The following is a 23,263-nucleotide window of genomic DNA, read 5'->3' on the forward strand; positions in this document are numbered from 1 at the left end:
AGCAAAAAACAGTTTCCCAAAGTTGATGTGAGGTAACCACTAGCCGATTCCTTATACTTGAGGAAAATTCCATTGTCATAACCCATCCGTGGGAAGAATAAAGTCATCGCCTCCTCACCGTGTGAGTGGCTTTATGACAGTGCACCTCTAGGCCTCGTTCCACGTTTTGATCTGAGCCCTCCCCGTTTCAGAACTGTCTGGTGTGTGCACAGTAAACTTTTATTAATTACAACTTCAATGATTTGTCGGTTTTGCTTTCCGAAACTTCGAGGCGTTGCGAGCCTTTATTGCTGTTAAGATAAGGAATGAACCTTGTTTCTTGTCATGCTATCCAGCCACAGACGTATCAGACCAGAAGAGCAAGCCCCAGAATGCAGAAGCGAGGTGTTCCCTGGGGGAGGGGCTGTGAGTGATTCCAGCTTTACTCCTGTGCATTTATTTGCGTGGATGCCTTTTCTGCCGTGAGCATGGGCTACTTCTGTGATTAGGGTAACGACAGGAAATACTACTTAAAACGTCAGGCACCTGGTCAACTCTTTAAGTGCTGAGTGCCAGCTTGAGCTAGGTAAGAGCTTAAGGACATGATTGGAGTGAGCTGGCGTTTTGCGGGTGGCTAGATGGCTAAGGGGCCAGGGGAGAAGGGCAGCCTGTGGTTCCCGTGCTCTTGTGAACTTGGGGTGGGGGATCGGTACAAACAGGAGCAAAGAATCCCAGAGGGTGGTCACCGATCACTCTTACAAGGTCTGTCTCCCCTGGTTCTGAGAAACCCAAACCCCAAAATGGCAAGTCTCAACCTCATGCCTCATTCAGCACGGACTACTTACTGCACATGGCAGAGAGGGTCAGCCGAACAAGCCAGCCACTGCCCTGTCCTCATGGCACTTCGGCGCTCTGTGTGAACACCACGCGGGTGCTCGTAGGATCTACTACTTAATTGAAGCTGTGTTAGGTGCTTTCCAGAAGAAATATGGGGACCACTGAGAACATAGACTAGGCCCACCTGGTCCATAGGGACCGGAGCCTCAATGGGGAAGGGATGCTGGGTAGAGTCAGCCAGGCAAACGTGGGGTCCGGAAGGGAGGCGTACAGGCCGGGGGTGGGGGAGGCTTGGAGGGCGTGTGTGAGAGGAGAGAGGCAGTGGGCGGGGGGTGGGGGGGTAGCTGGTTTGCATGTGAGCTCCCTTTGCTGTCTGGAAGAACTGGCTGGCCTAGGGAGGGGCAGTCTCCCTCTGGGTCTGTGAGGCCAGAGCATCAGGAACTCAAAGATAAGACATATAGTTGATTAACTGTGAGGCGTGGAGGCCAGACAGACAAAGAGGACACCCGACAGGCACTTTCTGTGGCCAGGCCCTGTGCTAGCCCTCTGCGTGCTTTTGGGCACGGCGGCCTCGCCGTGCTATTCCCCCGTCCAGAGTTTAGCTCAGCTACTCCCTGGTACTGTGTCTGTATCCACTTTGGCCACGCACTCTGCAGGGACCTCGAACTTACTAATGTCTTCACGCACGTGCACGCCCTTGGCAGCAGCAGCCCAGAGTCACAACAATCGCTGACGACAGGCTTTCTCCAACAGCCCCGTGGTCAGCAGTCTCCACTGCCTCCCCATGCCTGTGTGCCTCATGTACCCCTTTAGATAAGAGCCCCAGCGGCTTACCAGAACGGCATTATTTGGTTTGAATTGGCCAATCCAGTCCTAGCCCGGGAACCCCACAACACTCCACCCATAGACTCTAATAAAGGTGTGCGCCCAAGGTCCTGCCTCTCTCTGTCTGCACTCTGCCTTGACCTCCCTGTGTGGCCCCTTGAGGCGTGCTGTGGACTTCCTCCAGGACCTGTGAGTAATCAATTTCTCCATTTCAATGTCTCTTGTGGTCTGTCGTTGACCCTCGCTCACCTTCCAGCATCCTGTGCTCCACTTAACAAAAGTTAATTTAACAAAGTCATACCATTGTCCCCACTGCTCAGGAGAGGCAAGGTTTGAGCTCGACTCTCACCCCAGAGCCCGGCCCTTAACCCACACTCCCTACGAACAGGTAAATGGTCCTCCCTGTTTTGAGCTCCTGCCTAAGTTTCTCTAACAAGTGGCTGACCCAGCTGCCCCTTCATCAGCTTCTCTCTGTCCAGGCCCACAGGGCTCAGGAGGCATAAGTCCCCTTGCGCCCCCTCCCCTTGATCTTCAGAAGCTGCTTGTAACCCCTTCTGAGATCGGTGAAAACCTCTGAAGTTACAACAGCAGCGACTTCGCTTGATGTCTGCATGTTACTTTGGTCTCTCCCGCATCATATTTCAGCATCATCAAACATTCATGGAATGCTCACAATGCATTAGGAGCGCGAGCTGCAGATAGTCTTGGTGCCTGGGGGGGAGGTGGGGAGAGAATTGCTACAGTTTGATTATATCGCTGTTTGCCTTCTCTGTCCAGGCACTGGGGGTACAGGTAGAAACCAACAGACCCGGGTCTCTGCCTTCTTGGCTCACTGCCTGCATAGTGCCCGAGTCAAAAAAGTCATCCGATGACATCCGCCCACCAGCACTGGGCGGGTGAGGAGGCACTTGTTGCGGGAGCCAGTGGGGGAGCCAGTGAAGGCTCTAGAGGGGGAGTGGCTGGGTGACACGATCTGGGCAGTGTTAGGAAACTCAGGTGGCCAATGTAGAGGAAGGGCTGGAGAGAGAGCGGAAGCGGGCTAAGGCAATGTGACCTGACCCGTGTGGAGGCAGGAGCGAAGGGCACCGGATAGGTGCTGAGGCGTGAAGGCCCGGCTGTTGGCGTGACCGCACACGAGGCGGCAGAGCCGGTGCCAGATTCCCACCGGCCGGCCCTGGCGCTGGTTCACGCCTGCATGCCAGCCCTGCAGCCCCAGGCACCGGGGTGGGGGTGGGGGTGGGGGACCGGATGGAGGGAAGCTTCTCGGCCGGCCGCGGGCCACGGCCTGGGAGGCTGCCCAGCGTCTGAAGTCTCCCGCAGCCTTCTGTGATACAGAATGGCTTTTGTCCTCCGCAGATAACATGCGGCACGAAGAGCCTGGGGCGCCCAGGAATCGCCGGCAGGCAGAAGCCGGGCCCGGCCTACGCACGCGCAGCGCCCGCGGCCGCCTCGGACTACAACTCCCGCCGTGCCCCGCGCGCGCCCGCCGCCCCGCCCCTCGCCGCGGCGTGCGCCCCCCGGAAGTGGAGCTCCGGGGGGCCGTCTCCGACCTTCGCGCGGGGGCGGCCGGGCTTGCAGGTTTGGGAGGGCCACGGCAGCGGAGAGCCCGATGCGGGCGAGCGGGGCCGGAGATGGCTTCGGCTGGAGGCGGCGACTGCGAGGGCGCCGTGCCCGAGGCGGACCGGCCTCACCAGCGGCCCTTCCTTATCGGGGTGAGCGGCGGCACGGCGAGCGGCAAGGTAAGGGGCTGGGCGGCCCGTCGGGGCCTGCCGTGTCCCTTCTGCCCCCGGCTCCCCGGGACTCCGGGCGGCCAGATCCGGCCTCAGGCCAGAGCACCGAGGCGCCCCCTCCCGGGCGTGGGCGGGGACTCGGCGGAGGGGCCGCGGCGCTGGTGGGCCAGGCCTGGGCCGGGTCGCAGGCAGGCAGTGGGGCGCTTGCCTCGGGCTTCTTCAAAGCCTCCCCTCCAGCCTGCCCGCCCCGCCCCCAGGTCCATGCCACCCCTGCCAATGCCCCACGGCCCTCCTGCCAAGTCCAGTCCTGCTGTCGCCCACCTAGCGGGCAGCCCCGTGCGGGACTGCTGCATACCCAGGACAGGCCCCCGCCCCATGGCGGGATGAGCGGTTTCAGGGGGTGTTGTTTCTGTGTTCCCAGTCAACTGTGTGTGAGAAGATCATGGAGCTGCTGGGACAGAACGAGGTAGACCACCGGCAGCGGAAGTTGGTCATCCTGAGCCAAGACAGGTTCTATAAGGTCCTCACTGCTGACCAGAAGGCCAAGGCCTTGAAGGGACAGTACAATTTCGACCACCCAGGTAGACCTAGAGACCCTGAGGTGGGCCGGGGAGGAGGGCAGACCACGGAGGGTGGGTCGAGGGTTGCACAGGGATGCAGAGAGACCTGAGTGGTTCCACGCAATGGCCCAGGTGGCCTTTGCTGAGCTCCCCGGGTCTGGAGACTGAGCAGGAAGTCTTCTCCCAGGGGCCTCTGGAATCACCATGGAGATATCTTACCTTCCACTGTTAGGGATACTTGCCACACATCTGTCCAAGGCGGCCTTCCCTTCCCCCACCTGCCCCAGGGCAGAGTCTCCGAGAGGCCAGCAGTGGATAAATGAGAGAGAGGCCCTGAGGTCTCCTATTCCGGGTCTGGTCGGGGGCCAGGGCAACAGGTGGAGATGGGGTCGATGAGGCCAGGATGCCCCCGCCCACGACTGCTGTGTGGCTGGCTCCCATCTCCATACCTTTGCCGGGGCACATGGGAAGAGGTCATTCGGTGGTGGTTTTCCAGAAATAGAAACAGATGCCTAACCCACCTACGTTCCAGCAGCAGCCGATCCGGAAATCCCTGTGTCCAGACTTCTGGGTGGGGCCACAGCCTGGGCAGCGACACTGCCGTGGTCAGCAAGGACAGGTCTGCCCTGTGGTTTGCAGGACTGCGGAGGGCTCTGTAAATGGAAACTGTAGGGGCAGCTCCCAGTCCAGGTGTTCCTTAGGGTCATGGGTCCCACTGGCATCAGCCGTGGGAGGTTGACCCCAAGCAGAGGGAGTTCCCTCCTGCCCCAGGACACCTGGATTGCCTTGCCTTTTGTTCCATCCTTGCAGATGCTTTTGATAATGACTTGATGCACAAGACTCTGAAAAACATCGTGGAAGGCAAAACCGTCGAGGTCCCAACCTATGATTTTGTGACCCACTCAAGGTAAACAGGGGGCCCCAGGGCTGGCGAGGGCCTCCCCTCCGGAATTACTCAGAATGCCGTGGTCCTCTGGTTTCTGTGGACACCCTCTCCCCCCGTGACCCATTTCTCCACGGAGGCGGGGCCTGGAGACCGTCTCCTGCTGTCACCGGACAGGTTACCGGAGACCACGGTAGTCTACCCTGCAGATGTGGTCCTGTTCGAGGGCATCTTGGTGTTCTACAGCCAGGAGATCCGGGACATGTTCCACCTGCGCCTCTTTGTGGACACTGACTCTGACGTCAGGCTGTCGAGAAGAGGTAAGAGGGATGCAGCCTCCGCCCTTGGCCACAGCCGGTCCTGAGTCCCAGGGCCTGAAGGTCACCGCCTTGGTCCTGTCCTGCTGCAGTTCTCCGGGATGTGAGCCGCGGGAGGGACCTGGAGCAGATCCTGACCCAGTACACCACCTTCGTGAAGCCTGCCTTCGAGGAGTTCTGCCTGCCGGTACCCACCTTTTGCTCACTTGGGGATGCTTCTGTCTCTTCTCTGAATGACACGTGTTACCCATTCTGTGGGAGCCAAATGTGGGTGATCGTGCTCTGATTTATAAATGGATTTAGCATCTTATACCCAAGTACCCAGGTAGTGGTCCCCAGCTCTCAGAGATTCTCCACCCTTGCCCCCCGCAGGCACATCCCTTTGCTGCTGGCTTTCAGCCAGGTCACCTGCATTGCCTTCCCCGTGACCCCGATGGCCCCCAGAGAACTATGCTCCGGCCTGCTGTGTCCCCAGGGTGATTCTCGCCATCTGATGGGCCTGGACCCTTGCTCACTCCCCGCCCTCTCACAGGGCGATCTCCATGTAGGAAGGGATTTCATCTGTCTGCGGCCAGGAACACCGCCTGGCGTGTAGCAGGTGCTCAGCGCCCCCGCACCGGCCCCCCCCCACTGCTCCCGGCTGGCGTGGAGGTCCGGCTGCCTGGCAGAGGACGCGCTCGGCCGTGTGGATGTGCGTCCTTTCCTCCCCGTCACTTTGCTAACTAGACAGGACTTGCGGCTCTACTCAGACTGGAATGTTCTAAAGGGAAATTTAATAATATTTTGCTTCTTGGAGGTAAAAATACAGCACAAAGAAATTAAAACCAGGATTCCTGCTTTAGATTAAGTAGGGCAAATGAGCTGTGTGCCGCTGTAAAAAAACACTTAATTTTACATTCGCGTTCTGGAAAGTAACTAGGGAACTAAATGGACTATTACAGTGGACACCAAACCTGACCGTGGAGGCAGCGCCGTGCTTGTCCTTGGCCCCGGCCCCAGGAACTGCCTTGAGCCTCCCTCTCCCCCTTCACGCATTGAGTCTGAGCTGGCCACGTCCCTCCCCGCCCCCTGCTGGCTGTTGAGACTGTTCTCTGCCCTTCGCTGGGCTCACGCTCTGCTCCCCCTCAGCCTGTGTCTGCGCCCCACCGGGCAGCCAGGCCCTGTGTGCTCACGCCTTCCCTGGGGCGCCGCTGCCCACAGACAGCTGCCCGCCTCCTTGGCCCAGAGCCGCACGCCAGCAACACCAAACGGCGTGTAGGTCCATCCCACGCACGCCAGTGTTTACCCGGCCCAACCTCTCTTTGCCTGATTCGGGTGTGTCCCCCTCCTCAGCATCTGGTTGGGGTCCCTGCCCTAGAAGAGCGGTGAGGTTGCTCACCGTGGGACTGGGTGGCTGAGGGGGGAGTGGGCGCCGTGGCCGTCCTTGTAAGGACGTGATGTCGGGTCCTGCTCGCTCCTGCAGGGGATGCATGTCACGAGTCCTGGCGGGTGCCAGGCTTCCCTCGGCCGGTGAGTTCAGTTGTTAGCACAGGTCGCTGTCTTGGCAACGGTGTTGGTGGGAACAGGCTAGAAGAGCGTTTCCGAGACGCCAGCAGAGATGCCATTTCTCCTGGCCGCCTCCACCCGCCTTCTGCCTCACTTCCTGGAGCACCGTCCCTCACACCTGGTGGATAATCACCCCAGATCCCTGCCTGCCCCCACCTGCCTGTGACACAGCCATCTGGGCACCCCAGGACGTGCTCACTTGCCATTGCTTCGAGCCTGGCCCTGAGCAGCGTAAAGTCACCTTGGGGGAGGGACAGATCCCTATGAAACCCTCTTTTTTGCCTTGCAGACGAAGAAGTACGCAGACGTGATAATCCCTCGTGGGGTCGACAACATGGGTAAGGACCAGACCTGACTGCTCTGCCTGCTCCCAGGGCCACAGGGCAGCCCCGGCCCGGCCCAGAGCGCTGCTGAGCAGCTCAGTGTGAGGCCTGTCTGTACGTGCGGCACAGGTTTAAACTACTTGAAACATGTTTAACGTGCCGTATGCCTTAAGCTGACACGTTACATGTCAATCACGTCTCAGTAAAGCTGGTGAGAAAGTACATAGTTAGAGCAAACTGTTGGGCGGGAAGTCGCTGGCCCCCGAAAGCCCTTTAACCGGGCTGTACGTCAGCACAAACCCTCGCAGACCAAGCGGAAGGTCTGCTCTCGCTCCCGCCCCTACGTGCGCGTCTGCCGAGACCTGGCGCCGGGCGGACGGAACCAGCGGGGCTTCCTGGCCGCGTGCGCCGGGGGCCGGGGCAGGTGCGGCCGGCGAGCGACGGCAGCCCTGGCTCTGGCCACAGCCGCGGGGGGAGCGGAGGTGGCCAAGCCGCCCTTGTCTGTCTGCCGCAGTCGCCATCAACCTGATTGTGCAGCACATCCAGGACATTCTGAACGGGGACCTCTGCAAGTGGCACCGCGGAGGGCCCAACGGCCGGAGCTGCAAGAGGACGTTTCCGGAGCCAGGAGACCATCCCGCGGTGCTGACCCCCGGCAAACGGTCGCACCTGGAGTCCAGCAGCAGGCCCCACTGAGGAGCGGCGCCCGGCCTCCAGCAGGACCCCAGGTCGCACCTGGAGTCCAGCAGCAGGCCCCACTGAGGAGCGCTCGGCCGGCGGGGGTGGGTCGGCGTTCCCCACTGACGCGTCGCCCCAGCTCACTTCGCTGGGACGTTGGTTGGCAGGGCTTCCGGGGTCTGCACCTGCTCCCTCACGGAGGGTCACGTCCCTGGGTCACACTGGGAATGGCGCAGGCGGCGCGGTGAGCCCCCAGTGGCTGCTTCCGGGAGCAACGCGAGTCGTGCATTTTGGGGAAGACTGAGGAGACGGCCTGGACCCCGGCCGTTCGGTGTTTTTGACAGCGATCCCAGAGACTTTCTGCTGAGATCTGGTTGTCACACACACTGCATATAACAAAGTGAACAGATAACACTTCCCTTTTTGTATGCTCCACGTCCAAACGTTCTGTTTCATAACACCGTACTAGTTGCGACCAATTAACCCACCTTGGTGACCCCGTAGTGGGCCGCGACCCCATCTGGTACACTGACCTTGGGGTGTGGCGGAGCCTGGGGGACAAGCGTTTTTTGTAACCAGCGTCACAGAAGGCAGTCTCCCTGTGGGCGGGCGTCCAGGTGCCTTGGGACAGGCCTGCCCTAGTGCGGCCCAAAGCCAGCCCCTCTCCCCGCGCTCATCCCCAGTCCGTGGCCTCACGAGTCCCTGCGGTCTGTGTTGTCTAGTTTGCCTTTCCTCCCACCTGGTGGCCATTTCTGTCAAAGTGCCCCTTTCCCTCTGCCACCAGCCAAACTCCGGGGGCATCCTGGTTCCTTTCGTTGAGTTGTAACTAGTACGTAACACGCATCGGCCAAGTGGCAGAGCTCCGCGGCTGGTTTCTGGTGACTGACAGTTTGTCAAGCATATTATGTTCTTTTTGGAGAGGATCATCAATAAATAACACCAATACGAATGCCAACTTGTCTCTTTAATTACACCAAAAGAGGCAACTGCAGGACAAGAAAACGTACGGGTGACACAAACCCTGACTGTTGAAGGTGCTGCCCACACATCTCGACAACCACGGGGACTTAAGCGTCACCCACCGTGACCGGAGGCCCACCTCCCATCACCCCAGTGGCTCACGACACTGACTTGCTCCCTGGGGACTGGGAGTCCCTAGCTCAGCAGGCCTCCAGCTCCGAGCGGGAAGGACCAGACCCACCAGCCAAGCACCTGCACCGGAAGCACCTGCACGTCATCAGGACCGGCCCGCCCACTCCCTCTTCTCCTTGGCCGAGTCCTGTGCTAGCCGCTCAGCACGGCATGTCCTGGGAGTTAGTGGACACGGAATGTGTTCTCACTTCCTGGAAAAAACGAACTTTGCTTAAATGAGGTGCCTGTCAAAAGGCTGTTAAGAACGAAACCGGAACAGAGCCTCTGCCAGGCCTGGTGGGTCCCTGGAGCCTGGAGCCCTCCGCCTGTCACACGCAGCCTGGCAGAGACGGCTCTCCCTCGTCCCGGCCTGGCCCTGATCCTCGCCGTGTCCTGTCCTAGTGCTTCCGGATCAGGATGTCCCAGCTGTCCTTCCAGCGGAGGGCCCTGAGTTCGCTGGGTGAGAGCGACCTGTTGCCGTAGGTCAGCGGGCGCAGCGCGTTGAACACGTGGCAGGCGGCGGCGTACCATGCCACCACCAGGGCGCTGAAGAGGCCGCTCTGGACCTGGGACCTGCGGGCGCCAGACCAGGGCTCCGGCGTGAGGGCGGGCTCTTGCTCCCCGTGTCCGCCACCTCACGGCGGCTCAGCGCCTGTCGCCCTCGCGGTCGGCTGCCCGGCCCGTGCTCCCCCTGCCACCCGCTGCCTCATCCTCAGCCCTCTCGCATGCTGCCTCATGCACCCAGCACGGCCGTCCTAACTTGCCTGCTTCTAGAACCTTCTCCGTCTAAACGCAGATGCCGGCGTGATCACACCACAGCCCTCCTGGGATACCTGGAGGCTGCTGACTACCAGAAACCAGTCCACGCCCTTCCCCCCGGCCTCCAGCTCCCTGGTTTACAGCTTTCCGTTCGTTCACCCCCCTTCCCCCCACAACGTCCGTCCCGCAACCACTGGCTGCTCCAGGACACACGGCCACCCTCTGTTCCTGGCCTCGGTCCCTGGTCGTCTCAGCCGCGACCGCCCTTCCCGCTTCCTGCCCACGGCAGCTGCTTTCACCTCCCAGCCAATCACGACTTCACCCTCAGCCCCCGTGGCACCTCTTCTGTGCCCCTCGTGACCGTGACCCACTCCACGTCACACTGAAACTGCCACTGGTGACTCCCTGGACCTCCGAGAGGCGTGGCCGCGAGGCCTGTACCTGCACAGGTAGTCGCCCACGTGCTGCAGGACCACAGGGAGCAGGAGGATCTGGAAGGTGAGTGCGGGCAGGTAGTGGTACAGGAAAAGCGTCTTGTCCATCAGGAAGAAGGGCAGGTAGTTCACGGCCCAGCCTCCGACGCACAGGGCCCCGGCCAGCACCCAGCGCAGCCAGCAGTCTAGACGGGGGGTGGGGGGGTGGGGGGGAAAGCCGTCTTCAGCCAGTGCCACCGACGTGGGCCCCACCTGTCCATGCTTTGCCCGCCTCGGGCCCTCGCTGACTTGTCCCTAAGTCACACGCACAGGCTCCCAGTCCTCGACTTCTTGTCGGGCCCTCCCCCGGCCCTTGAGGACCAGGCCCAGCCTCTGCGTGCCGGTCACTAGATCCCACTGACCTCAGTGCCTGTGGAGCAGGGACTCGGGGGCACAGCAGGGTGAAGGTGCCTCCGGGCCCTGCCTGGCCTGGGCGTCCACCCCTTTTCCGTTTCAGGGTGGTTTCAGGTGGGTTTCTGTGACAGGCGAACCACCACCCCCGTGGCCGAGCTGCTGCTGCTGCTGTTGTGCCCAGCCATCGCCAGGGCCCGCGGTGATGGGCACCGCAGCTGTGCCCCTGTCCTGCTCCACGGGGCACCTCCTGAAGCTCGCTGGAGAAGCCATGAAAGCAACGGGGGAGCCAAACTGCAACGCCCTGTCTCTAGGGGTACAGGAATAAACTCCCTGGGTGCAGAGACAAAAAGGTCACCGTAGGGCGACCTGCACTGACCCTCGGGGAGGTCACAGATGTTCCTGCGGCGTCTGAGCAGGTACCAGAAGAAGAGCAGGGCGTAGAGCACGGTGGCCAGGCCAGCCGAGGCCCAGATCACGACATTCCCCAGCAGGTGGATCTGTGCCTGCGAGCGACAGGGAGACGCTGTCAGCAGCCCCTCCGCCCCCGGGGAGCGCCCTCCAGCCCTGCGCCCGACGGGGCCCGTGCCAAAAGTGCCGTAGTGCTCTATAACGACAGGGCTGTCCCCGGAGGAACTGGCAGAGCGAGGCAGCCGAGGGCCTCTGGGGCCCGGCTTCCCGAGTGCTCGCTGGCTCTTCTGGGTGGGGAGGGTTTTCACTCTTGCTGGTCCTCTGCACGACTGAGCACGGCTCGGGCGGGGCTGGCACCCCGTCGCTCCAGGGCGTGGAGGGACCGGACGTGTGAACAGAGCCAACGGCTCAGAGGCTCAGAGGCCAGGTCCCGTGCGGGAACTCGGAGGACATTTTAAAAACCACTTTCGGTGGAAAAGGACGATGTGCCCCCACGAAAGCAGAAGAGCCAGGCCGCCTTTGACACGCAGACGTGAGCTCACGCTTCGGTGTCGGGGGGGGGGGGTAACGGCCCTGTGCTGCCGACGTAGTTACAGAACAGCACGTCACAGGCCTTCGTGCGGACGCTGTGCGGAGCCTGGACGTGGCGGGCAGCAGAGGACCTCGGGGCGCGAGAGGCTCCGACTGCCGCGGCGCCAACCCTGCACTTACGCTGGTCCTGGGGTGCAGCCAGTAAGCGATGTTGGTGTCCAGGGTGACCCAGTCCAGCGGCGTGGAGCTGTACTTGTGCTCCGAGTCGTCGGTCCTCACCGTCAGCATCCTCCACTGTGACAAAGCCAGAGAGGCCTTCGCCACTCAGGACCGGTCAGAGGTCGCAGCAAACCGCTGCCCCTCCAGCGGCCCGTCCACCTCGGGTCTCTTTGGGTCATGCGGCAATGGTGTGCGGGGCCGACGGGCACGTTTTTCAGGAGACCCGATTCTAACCGAGCTGTGACCCTTAGAGATAGCCTGCCCTAGGGGCTCGGTCACCTCGTCGGCAGATAAAGTGACCGGCCCTGGTGCTAAGGGCACTTTCAGATCCGGGGCCCCGCATTTGTGGTCCTGACGGCTCTAGGGATCCACTATGTTAACCAGGGCCCATTTGACCTGACTGGGGGACCCTGACATGTACCCTGGCAATGTGGCAATGCTCCGTGGCCGCAGAGCCCCCTGACTGCGAAGCCACAGTGCTGTGCTGGCCACTTACAGCAGAGGGAGCTCCACGCTCCTTCACAGCTGGGTCAGGTCCCAGCTCAAAGACGAGAGCTGGGAAGGTAAGAATCCCACAGAGCCGGCCCGGAGAGCAGTCCCGCCTCCCTCCGCGGTCACCTGCAGCTCTGAGAATCTGGCCATGAAGCTCAGGTTTCTGCTGATGTCCATCTGGGTGGGCGAGTGCAGCTCCAGCTCCCTCTCCTTCTGTTCCTGGCCTGACGGAACACACCGGAACCCAAAGGAACGAGAGTGGGGCCGGGGCAGGGGGTCACCACAGACAGCTGGCTTCCCCGCCCTCCAACACCCCCCTCGACCCCGGCACTCGGCTCGGCCTCCCCCACGCGGAGCCACGGGTGACTCAGAGCTTCGGGCTCCCAGGGGCTTGACCTGGCGTGCGCAGGGGCCCTGGGGTGGGGGCGGAGCGCGGGCGCTCGCAGCGGGACTCACTCTTGCCGTAGCGGTGCTCCTCCACGGTCCACACGGCGCTCTCGTGGTGGCCCCGCGACACCTTCTCCCCAACCACCTCCAGCTGCCGGAAGCCCCAGTCGGGGAGGTGCGCCCCGCTCACCTGGAGGGCAGACGGTGGACCAAAGGCCGTGACGGGAAAGCTCCGGCCTGGTCACCCCCACCGCGGGTCTGCCCGTTAGGGCTCAGGGCTGAGTCACGAGGACTCCCCACTCCCCCCGCCGTCTCTGGGGTGACCCACAGTATCGACGTCCGGCGAACGCCCTGCCGCGGAAGGTGCGGTCCAGCAGAGTCGGGCGCCCGGGTCCCAGGGGCCCGGGTGCAGGCCGAGTCACGCGGACAGCGCGGGTACCTTGAGGACCGCAGAGGTGTTGAGGTGCACGAGGCGCACCTCAGACAGGATGGTCTTCCAGACGTCCGTGTCCGCGTCTCTGTTCACGATGTCCTGCCACGCATGCTGGCGGTCAGCTCGCGTTCGTGCCCCAGGGCCCCTCCCGCACGAACGCAAAGGCCAGCCACCGACCACGGGCACCGGGCTGGCCGGGGGCGGGGCGTGCGACTGCAGGGCGGGTGGGCTGAGCCGCCGTGACAGCCACGCACGGGCAGCACGGGGCAGCCCGAGGGCCCCCGGCCCCCGCTGCGGTCTGGGATGCCTGTCCACCCAGAGGGCTTGGACGGCACAACAGAGGTCAGGGACTGTCCCCGGGAGGTGTCCTTGCTGGACTCCTGACATTAGGCAACAAACAACGAACATCTGAAAAGCACTTGGCGTCATCCGAGCCTCATGATGACCTGTGAGGTCACGTAGCTGAGAGCCAGAGAACCCAGGGGCTGAGCGGGAGCTGGGCCCGAGGGCACGCCTGGTCGTCAGCTGCCCTCTCTTGCTCCCCGTGGGGCTGCGGAGGAGGGGGGAAGGGATCGGGGACGAGCCCTCAGCAGCGTGCCGGCAGCACGGGGACGGACTCTTAGGGCAGGCTGACGGGGTGGGGGGCACTGGCGCAGAAACCCCCCAACACCTGCAGCACGGAGCAGCGGGCCAAGCCCCCACGCACGGAAGCGGGGCGCCGACCCCCGCCTTGCTGACGGCCAACCAGCTGCACGGGGTGGGGGTGCGTTAGGCGGGGCCTGCTGGAGGCTGCAGGGGAGTCTGACTCTCGTGGGGGCCCCAGCACTGCTGCGCGGGCGGCCCGAGGCTGCACCCGTGCTCACGCCCTTGAGTTCGGACGGCCCCGTGGTCTGCTCACATGTCATTCCTCCTGCCCCCTGGCCAGGACGCCGTGTGCAGCTCTGGAGGGCGAGGGGCACTCCGGGGGGGCCCGCTTTCCCCGGGTCACTTGCAGGAAGGTGGCCACCAGCCCAGCTGCCCCAGGAAAGGGGAGTCCCCAGGAAACCCAGTGACGAGGGCACTTGTCACTGCCGAGCGGGGGTGGATGGGAGACGCGCCACGGTTGACGGCACGTGGTCAGTGACCTGGTCTTGAGGGTGAGTGGATGACCAGCACCCAGAGCCCAGCACGGGGCATTTGCCACCATCTGTGAACCCGTCCTGACCCAGGAACCGCCAGTTCCCACGGTCCGCAGAAGGAGTGGTCTCTGCTCCCCGTGAAAAGGTCTGGGCTGCAGCTTCTCTGGGCCCGGACACCACTGACCTGACTGTGCACCTGCACGGGGACCGCCCTACGGGCGAGTCGGAGCAGCGCCAGCGTGTGTGCTGGCAGCCCCGGGCCCGGCCTGCCCGGCGGGACTCACCAGTCTCCAGAGGTTCTGGGCAGGCATGGAGATGTTGTAGTCCACGTAGCAGGACACCTCCTGCGAGTGGGGGCTCAGGGGGGCCGCCACGTCGTGCCTGGAAGACCGAACGACGCTCAGGGCCCCACGCCCTGAAAGGCCGCCCGCTTCCCCAGGGGGGAAAGCCGCCTTCACAGGCAAAGCGGCTCAGCCTCAAAGGACAACTGGCCAGAGTCGCTACTGCCCTAGGGGCCTGGCGATCAGCAAACCCCAAAAAAGTAGCAACTGCCGTAGCCACGTTCCGGGGGAAAGTACACATGGGTGGCATCTCACAGGCACAGTCTAAACCGTGCAGGTGACCCCATGCCACTTTCAGAGAACAAACCGAGTCCCCAGGAAGGTGCCCACTGCCCCAAGAGCACAGCCGCCTGCAGGCCGGCGGCTCCTGACCCTGACGCCAGGACTCGGACACAGCTGAGGCGCCAAAGGTATCGCTGGAAGCCAAGGGACCCTCTGTGAGGTGAGGCCCAGACGCCCACAAACACCACGTCCCCTCCACCGTGCTGCGTGTGCGCCACGTGTCACTGAGGGGCTGTGGACCCCGCGGGGGGCTAAAGGACAGTCCTCGCCCCCCAGAGAGACGGGCCACGCGCCACGGACAAGGCGGCGCCCGGCTGTGAGCACTGTGAATGCAGCCGGACGCACGGGAAGGTGTGCAAGGAGCGCTTCTCGGCGAGGAGACACTTGAGCTGACGCTGGAATGAAGCTGAGTGATGGGCCACGGGGGATCTGAGTCAAAGAACATTCCGGACACACACGGCAAGTGTGGCGGAGGCCCCGAGGGGCACAGGGCTGCGGCCGGCCATTTCAGGAGCAGCAGGAAGGCCAGGGTGACTGGAGCTCACCAGGTCACCAGGGCCCTGCAGCCAGGTCAGAGGTGGGGACGTTACTCTGAGTGTGACTGTCACACTGTGGAAGTCCCTAGAGAGCTTTTGGCAGAACAGGGACGTGAGCAGACCGTGTGCTTTTCAAAGCTGCGAGACAGCCGGTTCCAACACCACGGGAGGAAGGGACGGGGCCTGGGCTGGGGCGGTGGGAGGACAGGAAGGGACCGTATCCGAGACGGCAAGGTTTGCTGAGATGAGGAGATGAGGAGATCGAGGACGGTGCCCGAGGGGCCCCTTGGCGCCCAGCTGGGCTGCATGCAGCGTGGCCTTCGCAGGGAGCTGCGGGGTCGTGGATGCCATGTGGTGACCCAAGACGCTGGGCGCAGCGAGGGGCAGCTGGGCACATCGGTGTGCCAGCTGCTCAGAGGTCAGGCCAGGCAAGGGCCAAGAGCCAGTCTGTAAAGGCCCTGCGACTTCGTGTACGTGACCCCACGCAGTCCCGTGGGCCCCACGAACACCCTGGGGGCACCGCTGGCAGATGCGCCCACACTTCGTCCTGCGCGGCCGGCGCCTGGCCACTCTCCCGTCAGCAGCAGCACCTTTCAAACCCTCCCAGGCTCCGCTTCCTTTCTGGCCCTCCCCTCTGTGGCCATCACTGGGGGGGGGGGTCCCCTCCCAACCTCGAGGGCAGCAGGACACGAAACGCTGCTCGCTGCTTGCTGCTCGGGCCCGGGGGGCGGGGAGGAGCTGGGCGGGGACGCGGGGCTCACGTGTTCAGGAAGCGGCTGGTCATGCCGTGCACCAGCTGCACGACGTCTCCGTGCCGCACGGGCCTCGGCGGGCTGCTCACCTCCAGCCGGTGCCTGGGGAGACACAGGCTGGCTGGACCGGCGAGCCCGGCGCCCTTGGCAACCGCAGGCCGCGGCGGCAGGGCTCCGAGGCCACCGCCCAGCCACTCTGCACCGCCGACAAGGGGAACGCGGGTGACACGGAACGCAGACGTCTGTCCCGCTCTCTTCTGAAACCTGGAGTCATGCTCCAAGCTCACGCGTGGTCCCGTGGGCCACGATCATATTTCAGCTGCTCTGTTATCTACGAATGCCACGACGCTACACGTGCTGTGATGCTCAGAAACCCTTCTCCAAGAGATGCACTTCTGCTCAACGCCCGCTCAGCGAGAGTGGACACAGGGCCCCTCGGGCCTCGATGCTGGGCCAGGAGCCGAGCACAAGGCTGCACAGCCAGGCCACGGGCCACTGCCCTGGCACTGCAGTAAGCGGAAAAGGCGGTGCGCAACCAAACCAACAGTCGGCGGCTGTGTGACGACGGTGTACAAGGGGGCCCACGGGACAGTGACAGACGAGAACGCGGGGCCTTGGAGGGCGACCGAGGCAGCCTCTCGGAGGAGCCCGTGGGTGGGGTCGTTCCAGGCAAAGTGCACTTCCTAGAAGTGCAGAGGCCAGCGAGTCTCGTGAGCAGGAAGGAGGCTGCAGCCAAGCGGCGGGCCGCACGGGCCACCGTGAGGGGTCTCAGCTGCTCTGTGGGAGCAAGGCAAGCCCGGGAAGGGGCTGGAGCAGGACAGCGACCTATGTTTTAAAAGACCGCTCGGGGGGCTGCTGAAGTCCGTGCTGGGGGAGGTGGAAGTAGATGGTGAGGGGGGAGGGGGGAGGGGGACCTGGACGGTTTGGGGTCTCGTTCAGAGGCACCACCAACAGGAAGGGCTGCTGGACTGGGTGCTGGGAGGAAGGATGAGAGAGACCTCCCTCTGGCTTTCGAGAGGGGGTTCTCATTTCTGCGGGGAGGTGGCACGGGGTGGGGGGGGAGTTTGGGACAGGCCTGCAAAGCAGTCGGGAGCGGAGACTGGGTGCATTTCTGAATGAGCTAACCCCGACACAGAGCTGGACGCAAAGCTTCCAGCAGGGAGCGTGGACAGACAGGAGGGCCCGGGACAGCGCCCGGGGGCCTCGTCTGGCCAGGCCAGGAGGTGAGCTCCATCAACCGTACTTGAATGAAAAGGAGAAAAAGCAGCGCGCCCTGCCCAGGGCCCCAGGACCTGCACGCACCTCCCGGGATCCTTGACGATCCACCAGTTGTTGACGTCTTTGAAGGGGTAGCAGGTCACCTGCTGCTGGTGGGAGCTGCCTCGGCCATTCTCGTATCTGCGTGAAGGAGCCGACAGAGATGTGTCTGCAGGGGGTCGGCGAGGGGCCAGCGGGCCCTTCTCCCGACGTCCATATAACCCCCGCCCAGCCAGGGGCCGGGCAAGTAAGGATAAACAGACAGGAAGTTTCGACGGAAGAGGGGCTAGGGCAGGGAGCCCCCAGGCAGCACCCACGTCACTAGTGACGGGTGTGGGAGAGCCCGGGCCCGTGCTCGGCAAGCCCCTCACTGGCTCACACGCAGGAGACTCACTGACCGTCAGGCCAAGAGCTCAAAGTCTCACAAACCCCCTCACACAGAGTGAACATTGGCGACAGTAAAAATATGCAAGAACTTCTCATGGCCTTCCGACTGAAACGGTCACTTTCCTTACATCATGGGGTAGGTGCTCTGGTGAGAATGAAGCCAGCAGGGCACAGGTTTGCCAAAGGCGTTCTTCAAAGTGACCTGGGAACCGTAGGCCACCTCCAGTGGCTGGCCTTGTGTGACCCGAGCTAGCCCTCCCTAAGACAAAAGCAGAAACGGGGAAAGTGAGAGAGAGAGAGGAGAGAGAGAGAGACTCCCACTGGCCTCCCTGACGGCCCCTCCCCGCGGGGCGATCACTACTACGTAAGGAGCTGTGACGGCACGTGCCGTGACCCTGTCCTATCACATCACGGAGCCGTGACTGCAGCCACCACTGGCTGAACATGCCCTGGGGCCAGGCGCTCGGCTGAGCCGCCCACACGCCCCCTCCCGTCGCCCTGCCCAGCACCCGTGATGACAGCAACTGAGAACACGAGACTTGGGTGAGCTAGGAAATTCACCCAAACACACCGAACCGGCGTCGACAGAGCCCGCATTCAGGAGCAGGTCCGTCTGACTTGAGCCTACGTTCCTAACCACCTCCAAGGGCGCAGTTTACCCTTATTGTAGAGTTCGGATGCGTGAAGGCGAGCTGAGCCTGCCCTCTGAAGCGCGTGCAGCTGCCCGGGGGCTGCGGGACCCGCCGCAGGTCACCCGCGGGTCTCCCGCGGGGCACCGGGGCAGGGCCCGCCCTGCGCGAACCCCACGCCGTCAGTACAGTCACAGTCACGCGCACAGACGGAAGCGGGTCCCCCTCCCCTGCTGTGGTTTCCCTCCAGTGCTCACTGGACGGAGCTCACATCGGAACGTCTGAGCCTGCGGGGCCCCGAGGCGGCCTGGCCCCTGCTTACCTCCAGGCTGGCCTGGAAGGCGCTGGACATGATCTGGTCGTGGGGCCCAGAGCGGTAGAGCAGCATCAGGTGGACGTAGAAGAAGAGCAAGTACATGGCGACCGGCACGCCCACGAGCGCCAGCACTCGGGCCAGCACGTGGCAGAGCACGCGCACCTGCCGCGGGAGGGGGGGCTGTGTCCACGCCGCGGCGCCGACGGGGCGGCTCGCCCGAGGCTGCCCTCCGGCCCGTCCGCCAAACGCCCCCGCCCCACCCACCTCCGCACCCCACCGGCCGGCCGCGCCGCACTCGCCATTAGCACCCACGTGTGACAAAGTCCGGTCCCCTATCAGATGCCAGGTGTGGACGGCAGCGACTCCGAGCACCAGCAAGTACGTGAAAACACCCATGTACTTGATGCTGCGAAGACCGACGGGGAGGACGTCAAAGCGAGGCGCGGCGCGGGGAGGGCGCGGGCGCTGCCGCGGGCCACGGACCACACTCACCCGACCGCGCAGGAGCAGGCCACTCCCGTCAGCGTCAGCCAAAACCACCAGCTCAGGGAGAAGGGCCTGGGGGCGAAGCAGAGGGGCAGAGCCGGGGACAGCTCCCGGAGCGTCTCAGACACCTCTTGGCGTCGGGGGCTGTACTGAGCTTCAGGTGCAAGAAAAACGAACCCCCGCCACCCACAACATCAGGCTCGGCAATTTCTCTATTCGGCCAGACGTTTCTCCAGTCGGTCGAAGTTACAGAAAAGCGAGGCTTTGTTTATGAAATCATAGGCCCAAGGCCAGTCTAGGCGGCCGAGACGGTGAGCAGGCGGCTCCCAGCATGAAGAGGCATCGGCCCTTCTCCGGCGGACAAACCACCGACTCTCCTTTCCTCACCGACTAGGAAGGACACGCCCCCTTTTCCATACCTGTGTTTTTGGGAGTTGGAGAACTTCAGGTAGGACAGCACGGCCAACAGATTAAAAAATATAAGCACCGATTCCAAAAGCATCAGCCTCGACTGAGTGATCAGAGCGTTCTCTGTTGGAAAGATGACATACGTCAGTTACACGAAAACAGAGCTAACGTGTGAAGATGAAAACGCCCACACAGAGAAGCAGACGTTCCGAATGTCGCGGATGGTGAAGGTGGGAAGTTCAGGGTGGCTGAAAGGGGACAGGCTCCAGAATCGTGAAGGCAGATTCCTAGGAGTGAGTCACGCCTGCTGAAACTTGTGTGACCTGGGCAGGTCACTGAACTTTTCTGAGCCTGTTCTCGATTGCAGAAATGACACCACCTCCGCGGGCCGCCATCAGTGCAGGGCCTCAACGCGAGCTGTCACTCAACAAACACCTAGCTCTGCATGGGAGCTAATGTCATTTGTTCATGAGCCTGGGCTGAAAGGCCCTTTTTGAGGACTACCCCCCACACCCTCCGCAGTCCTTCTCAGCTGGCTGGGGCCTGGGAGGTGACGAAGCCATGGAGGTTGTCAGGAGTGACAGATTTGGTGTGCGAACACCTGGGCTTGCTGCTGGAGCTACCTGCTTCATGTGGCCGCAGCTCCTAATGCTGTCCACCCACCAGTTCCGCAGCCCACTCTGGGAGCGGGGTGACTCCCAGGGCTGAACGTGGAGGGACCGGATGAGCCTCCTCCGTCCTGTGAGTGGAAGCTGCCACAGGGGCCTATCCACTAACCCGAGCTCTGCGGGCCACACGTGGGAACGTACCGGAGGCCAGGGCTCAGTCATTCCCCACGCCACACGGAAGCAGGCCAGCCCGGGTCTTACCGATGAGCATGAGCAGAGCAGCTCCCATGGCGGCACAGTGGGAAAACCGAAGCTCCCACACGATCTGGTAGGCCATGGGGACTGACAGGGCCCCCGCGAGGGCCGGCAGCAGGCGCAGCGACCACACAGGCACGTTGCTGCTGTACTCTGGAAAGCAAGCACCGCGGGGTGAGTGCGCCATGCAGCCCGCGACAGGCCGCAGGTGCTTCCACATGGACTCCAAGATGAAATTCCTAAGACAGGACCCCGTCAAGGACTGCGTGTGCAAGTCTGGGGCTTTCAAATGAGCTTCATACAGTCGAGGACCAGCTCCCATTGGCACAGGAAATGACAGCCAAGGATCTGAACTAGCTGATGCTGTATTTACAAGTGTATCCCGCCCAATTCCCAAACCTCTGTGGCAACATACAAAATTTAAACCCACAGAAGATAATCGCAATCAGCTGCTACATAGTGTATTCTGTGTACCACAAAAGTAGGAATAAATTAATTATTCTAACTAATCACTAACATGTTTCCCAGGCTTTTGGAAAATCACTTGTACTCAATTTATCAGGCTCTAGACTCATTAATAAACCACCGCCATTAATTCCCGTGGAAGCCACCACCTGCATTCTAATATGTGCATGTTAACAAGGGAAGTGACAAGGATCTGTTACCTGCTCCAATTCTGTTCCACAAAAAGTTACCATCGAAGCCTCCTAAATAACCTAAAAAAAAAGAATAAACCAGTAATGATGCCTTCCAGCAATATTTCAGGAGTGCCAAACTGTGGCCGGTGACAAGAAAACAGTGGTAAATAAAAAATAAGATGTGGCTTCTGCCCTCAAGAAGTTTTAAGGGACCCTACCTCCCAAGGCCAGCAGCATGTGGCCAAATGGTGGTCCACTGCCATCCAGAAAGAAGACCCGCTTCATGTAAAATGAGATGTACTGCCCATAGTATACTTCATCGAAGCTGAGAAACAAAACAGGTCACATTTCTCCATAATCTTAGCTGTGTACAAGAGGCGCTCTCCCCAGTTTTTGGTTTAGGGGCGTACCATTAGCCGGCCTACTGAAAGGCCTCAGGGACGCGAGGCTAATCCTCTTGTCCACCAGCACATCTGTGGCTAAAAGTCCAGATTGGACCTGGTGTCCCTGGAACCATTGCAGGTGTAAAAGGGAGACACGTAACCAACGGCAACAAAGGTTTCCAGCTGATGACAAGAAGGAACTGCTGTCTTTTCAGGCCTGAAAATGCCTCTGTGGTTGTCTGGTTTTTAAGAATCCAGATCTTTTAAAGCTGCAGACTGAATTATTAATGAATGCAATGATGTCTGTGATTTGCTTCAAAACAAACAAACAAACCCCAGTGCAGGGAGAGGGGGTGGCTGTGAGTTGAAGCTCGGTGATGGGTTCCCTGGTGAGGGGGTCATTATACTATTCTCCCTACTTTTGTACACATTTGATGTTTTACATAATAAAATGTCAAAACAAAAAGGGACCCATGTATTAATTGGATAATAAACAGTTTTTTGAAAATAAAGATAATCATTTCTCATTATGATGAAGGACAAGCTAAGGTCAATGAGAACAAACTCCTCAAGCTTCCATCCTCCACTCTCCAGGTTTTAAATGGTCACCTGAGGCTACTGTACCTACTGCAGAGCTAAGACCGAGCAGGTGGACTGGCAGGGGTTTTCCCAGGGATGGACCAGTCTCTCCTCTAAAACACCCATCATCAAGAAGCCCGGAATTTCACTACCCCATTTACGCTACTTAAAAAGGCACTTCCTGTCACCACACTGAAATCACAGCTCTTCCCTATTCACCCTGAATGGCACTGTTTGGCTTACACCACAGCCCTTGGATAGGTGAGTTGCCACAGTCGGCTTAGTAACCCCAGCAAGGTCAGGGCCACGACGTTCAAGTTGACATCAGCTGTCACCACCACCGGGCGCTGCAAAAACTCCAACATGCTGTAGAAATGCAGGACTGGCAGGATCCCTGGAAAAGAAAGGAAGAGCTGTCCTCAGTAGATGGGGGCGAACCACGAAGGCTCACAGAGGCACCAGGGAGAACCACGTTGTGGGGTTGCTGAGAGTCAGGAGGCCTCCGCCGCCCAGCCAGGTGGGAATTCAGGAATCTCAAGACCGAATACTCACTCATTCAGCAACTGGGTCCACACACACCTGCTGCGTGCTTCCTGTGAGGCCTCTCCAGCCCCCGCCTGGGGAGTGTGGCCGGCTTACAGCTGCGTGACCTCGGCCTTCTGGGCCTCAGAGCCTCATCTGCCTTGAGCATCTACCTCTCTTCCCTTCTTGGGGCAGCAGCATCCCCCCGCATCCCCTTCTCACCCTGAGGGCGCATCTGCACCTGCTGCAGAGCTAAGACACCCCGGGCACCCCTGTTTCCTCCCTGAGGCTTCATCTTCGCTTGAGCTCCACTTCTCTTAGGGCTACATCTGCCTTGGACGCCCCCTCCACACCCAGTGGCAGGCCGCCGCCCCTCTTCTCGGGCACTCCCTCTCCCCCACCCGCGGGCTGCATTTGGCCCGGGCCATGATCATTCCCAAAGGTTTCATCTGCCCCTGGGTGTTACCCTTTGTTTTCTGGGAGCACCTGTCCGAGACTACCCATTTGTCACCCGAAACTGCCCCTGACCACACCCCGCTTTCCCCGGCGCACCTGCCCTCGGTCCCGCCCCCCGTCAGGGCGGGACGCGACGCCCCGGCCCGGCCGTTCCGCAGGCTGCGCACGCGCCTCCCGCGCTGACTCCCCGGGGTCCCGACTGGGCCTTCGTCCCAGGCGCCGCAAACGTAGTCGCGTTTCTTCGAGTCCCGGCAGAGCGGCTCCCTGCACCGGGCCAGGCCTGGGATCCGCCGGGAGGCGCGGACGGTTGGAGGGCCCCGCCGTGCGCGCGGGGGCGAGGCCGCTCGGCACTCCGCCGCGGCGCCGCCCTGCTCGGCGCTCGACTCGCCGGGTCTGCGGGGCACGCCGGGGGCGGGGCCGGCGCGTGCGCACTGCGCGGGGTCGGC

At 61.8% G+C, this 23,263-nt stretch overlaps 2 protein-coding genes across 8 annotated transcripts; one reads left to right on the top strand and one right to left on the bottom strand.

Moving 5' to 3' along the window:
* The first annotated feature begins 3,152 nt into the window (after positions 1 to 3,152).
* UCK1 (uridine-cytidine kinase 1) lies at positions 3,153 to 8,632 on the top strand. 2 transcript variants are annotated; one of them, XM_036239479.1, is made up of 8 exons: positions 3,153 to 3,380; positions 3,793 to 3,952; positions 4,742 to 4,838; positions 4,992 to 5,134; positions 5,224 to 5,318; positions 6,966 to 7,014; positions 7,537 to 7,727; positions 7,763 to 8,632. In XM_036239479.1, exons 1-8 carry the CDS (start codon positions 3,273 to 3,275, stop codon positions 7,979 to 7,981), a joined length of 1,062 nt encoding a protein of 353 aa, XP_036095372.1. In that variant the 5' UTR covers positions 3,153 to 3,272; the 3' UTR covers positions 7,982 to 8,632. The 2 variants fall into 2 exon arrangements, with proteins under 2 accessions (XP_036095372.1, XP_036095373.1); XM_036239480.1 differs by having other exon boundaries at positions 3,160 to 3,380; positions 7,514 to 7,727; positions 7,763 to 7,905.
* POMT1 (protein O-mannosyltransferase 1) lies at positions 8,623 to 23,185 on the bottom strand. Of its 6 annotated transcripts, none has more exons than XM_036239476.1 (19): positions 22,914 to 23,185; positions 22,083 to 22,233; positions 21,096 to 21,202; positions 20,905 to 20,955; positions 20,246 to 20,392; positions 19,388 to 19,499; positions 18,975 to 19,040; positions 18,489 to 18,888; positions 17,666 to 17,796; positions 17,196 to 17,291; positions 15,903 to 15,995; positions 14,267 to 14,363; positions 12,871 to 12,963; positions 12,501 to 12,621; positions 12,171 to 12,268; positions 11,514 to 11,627; positions 10,771 to 10,897; positions 10,009 to 10,186; positions 8,623 to 9,381 (listed from the first exon to the last, which is right to left on the bottom strand). In XM_036239476.1, the coding sequence occupies exons 2-19, from the start codon at positions 22,202 to 22,204 to the stop codon at positions 9,207 to 9,209; spliced, it is 2,328 nt and encodes a 775-aa protein (XP_036095369.1). In that variant the 5' UTR covers positions 22,205 to 22,233; positions 22,914 to 23,185; the 3' UTR covers positions 8,623 to 9,206. The 6 variants fall into 6 exon arrangements, with proteins under 6 accessions (XP_036095369.1, XP_036095368.1, XP_036095371.1 ...); XM_036239475.1 differs by lacking the exon at positions 22,914 to 23,185 and adding an exon at positions 22,392 to 22,519; XM_036239478.1 differs by lacking the exon at positions 22,914 to 23,185 and having other exon boundaries at positions 8,623 to 9,020; positions 18,489 to 18,644; positions 18,795 to 18,888.
* Between the last annotated feature and the right edge of the window lie 78 nt (positions 23,186 to 23,263).

Source organism: Rousettus aegyptiacus, unplaced genomic scaffold (assembly GCF_014176215.1).
Source record: "Rousettus aegyptiacus isolate mRouAeg1 unplaced genomic scaffold, mRouAeg1.p scaffold_m13_p_3, whole genome shotgun sequence".
Classification (NCBI taxonomy): Eukaryota; Metazoa; Chordata; class Mammalia; order Chiroptera; family Pteropodidae; genus Rousettus; species Rousettus aegyptiacus.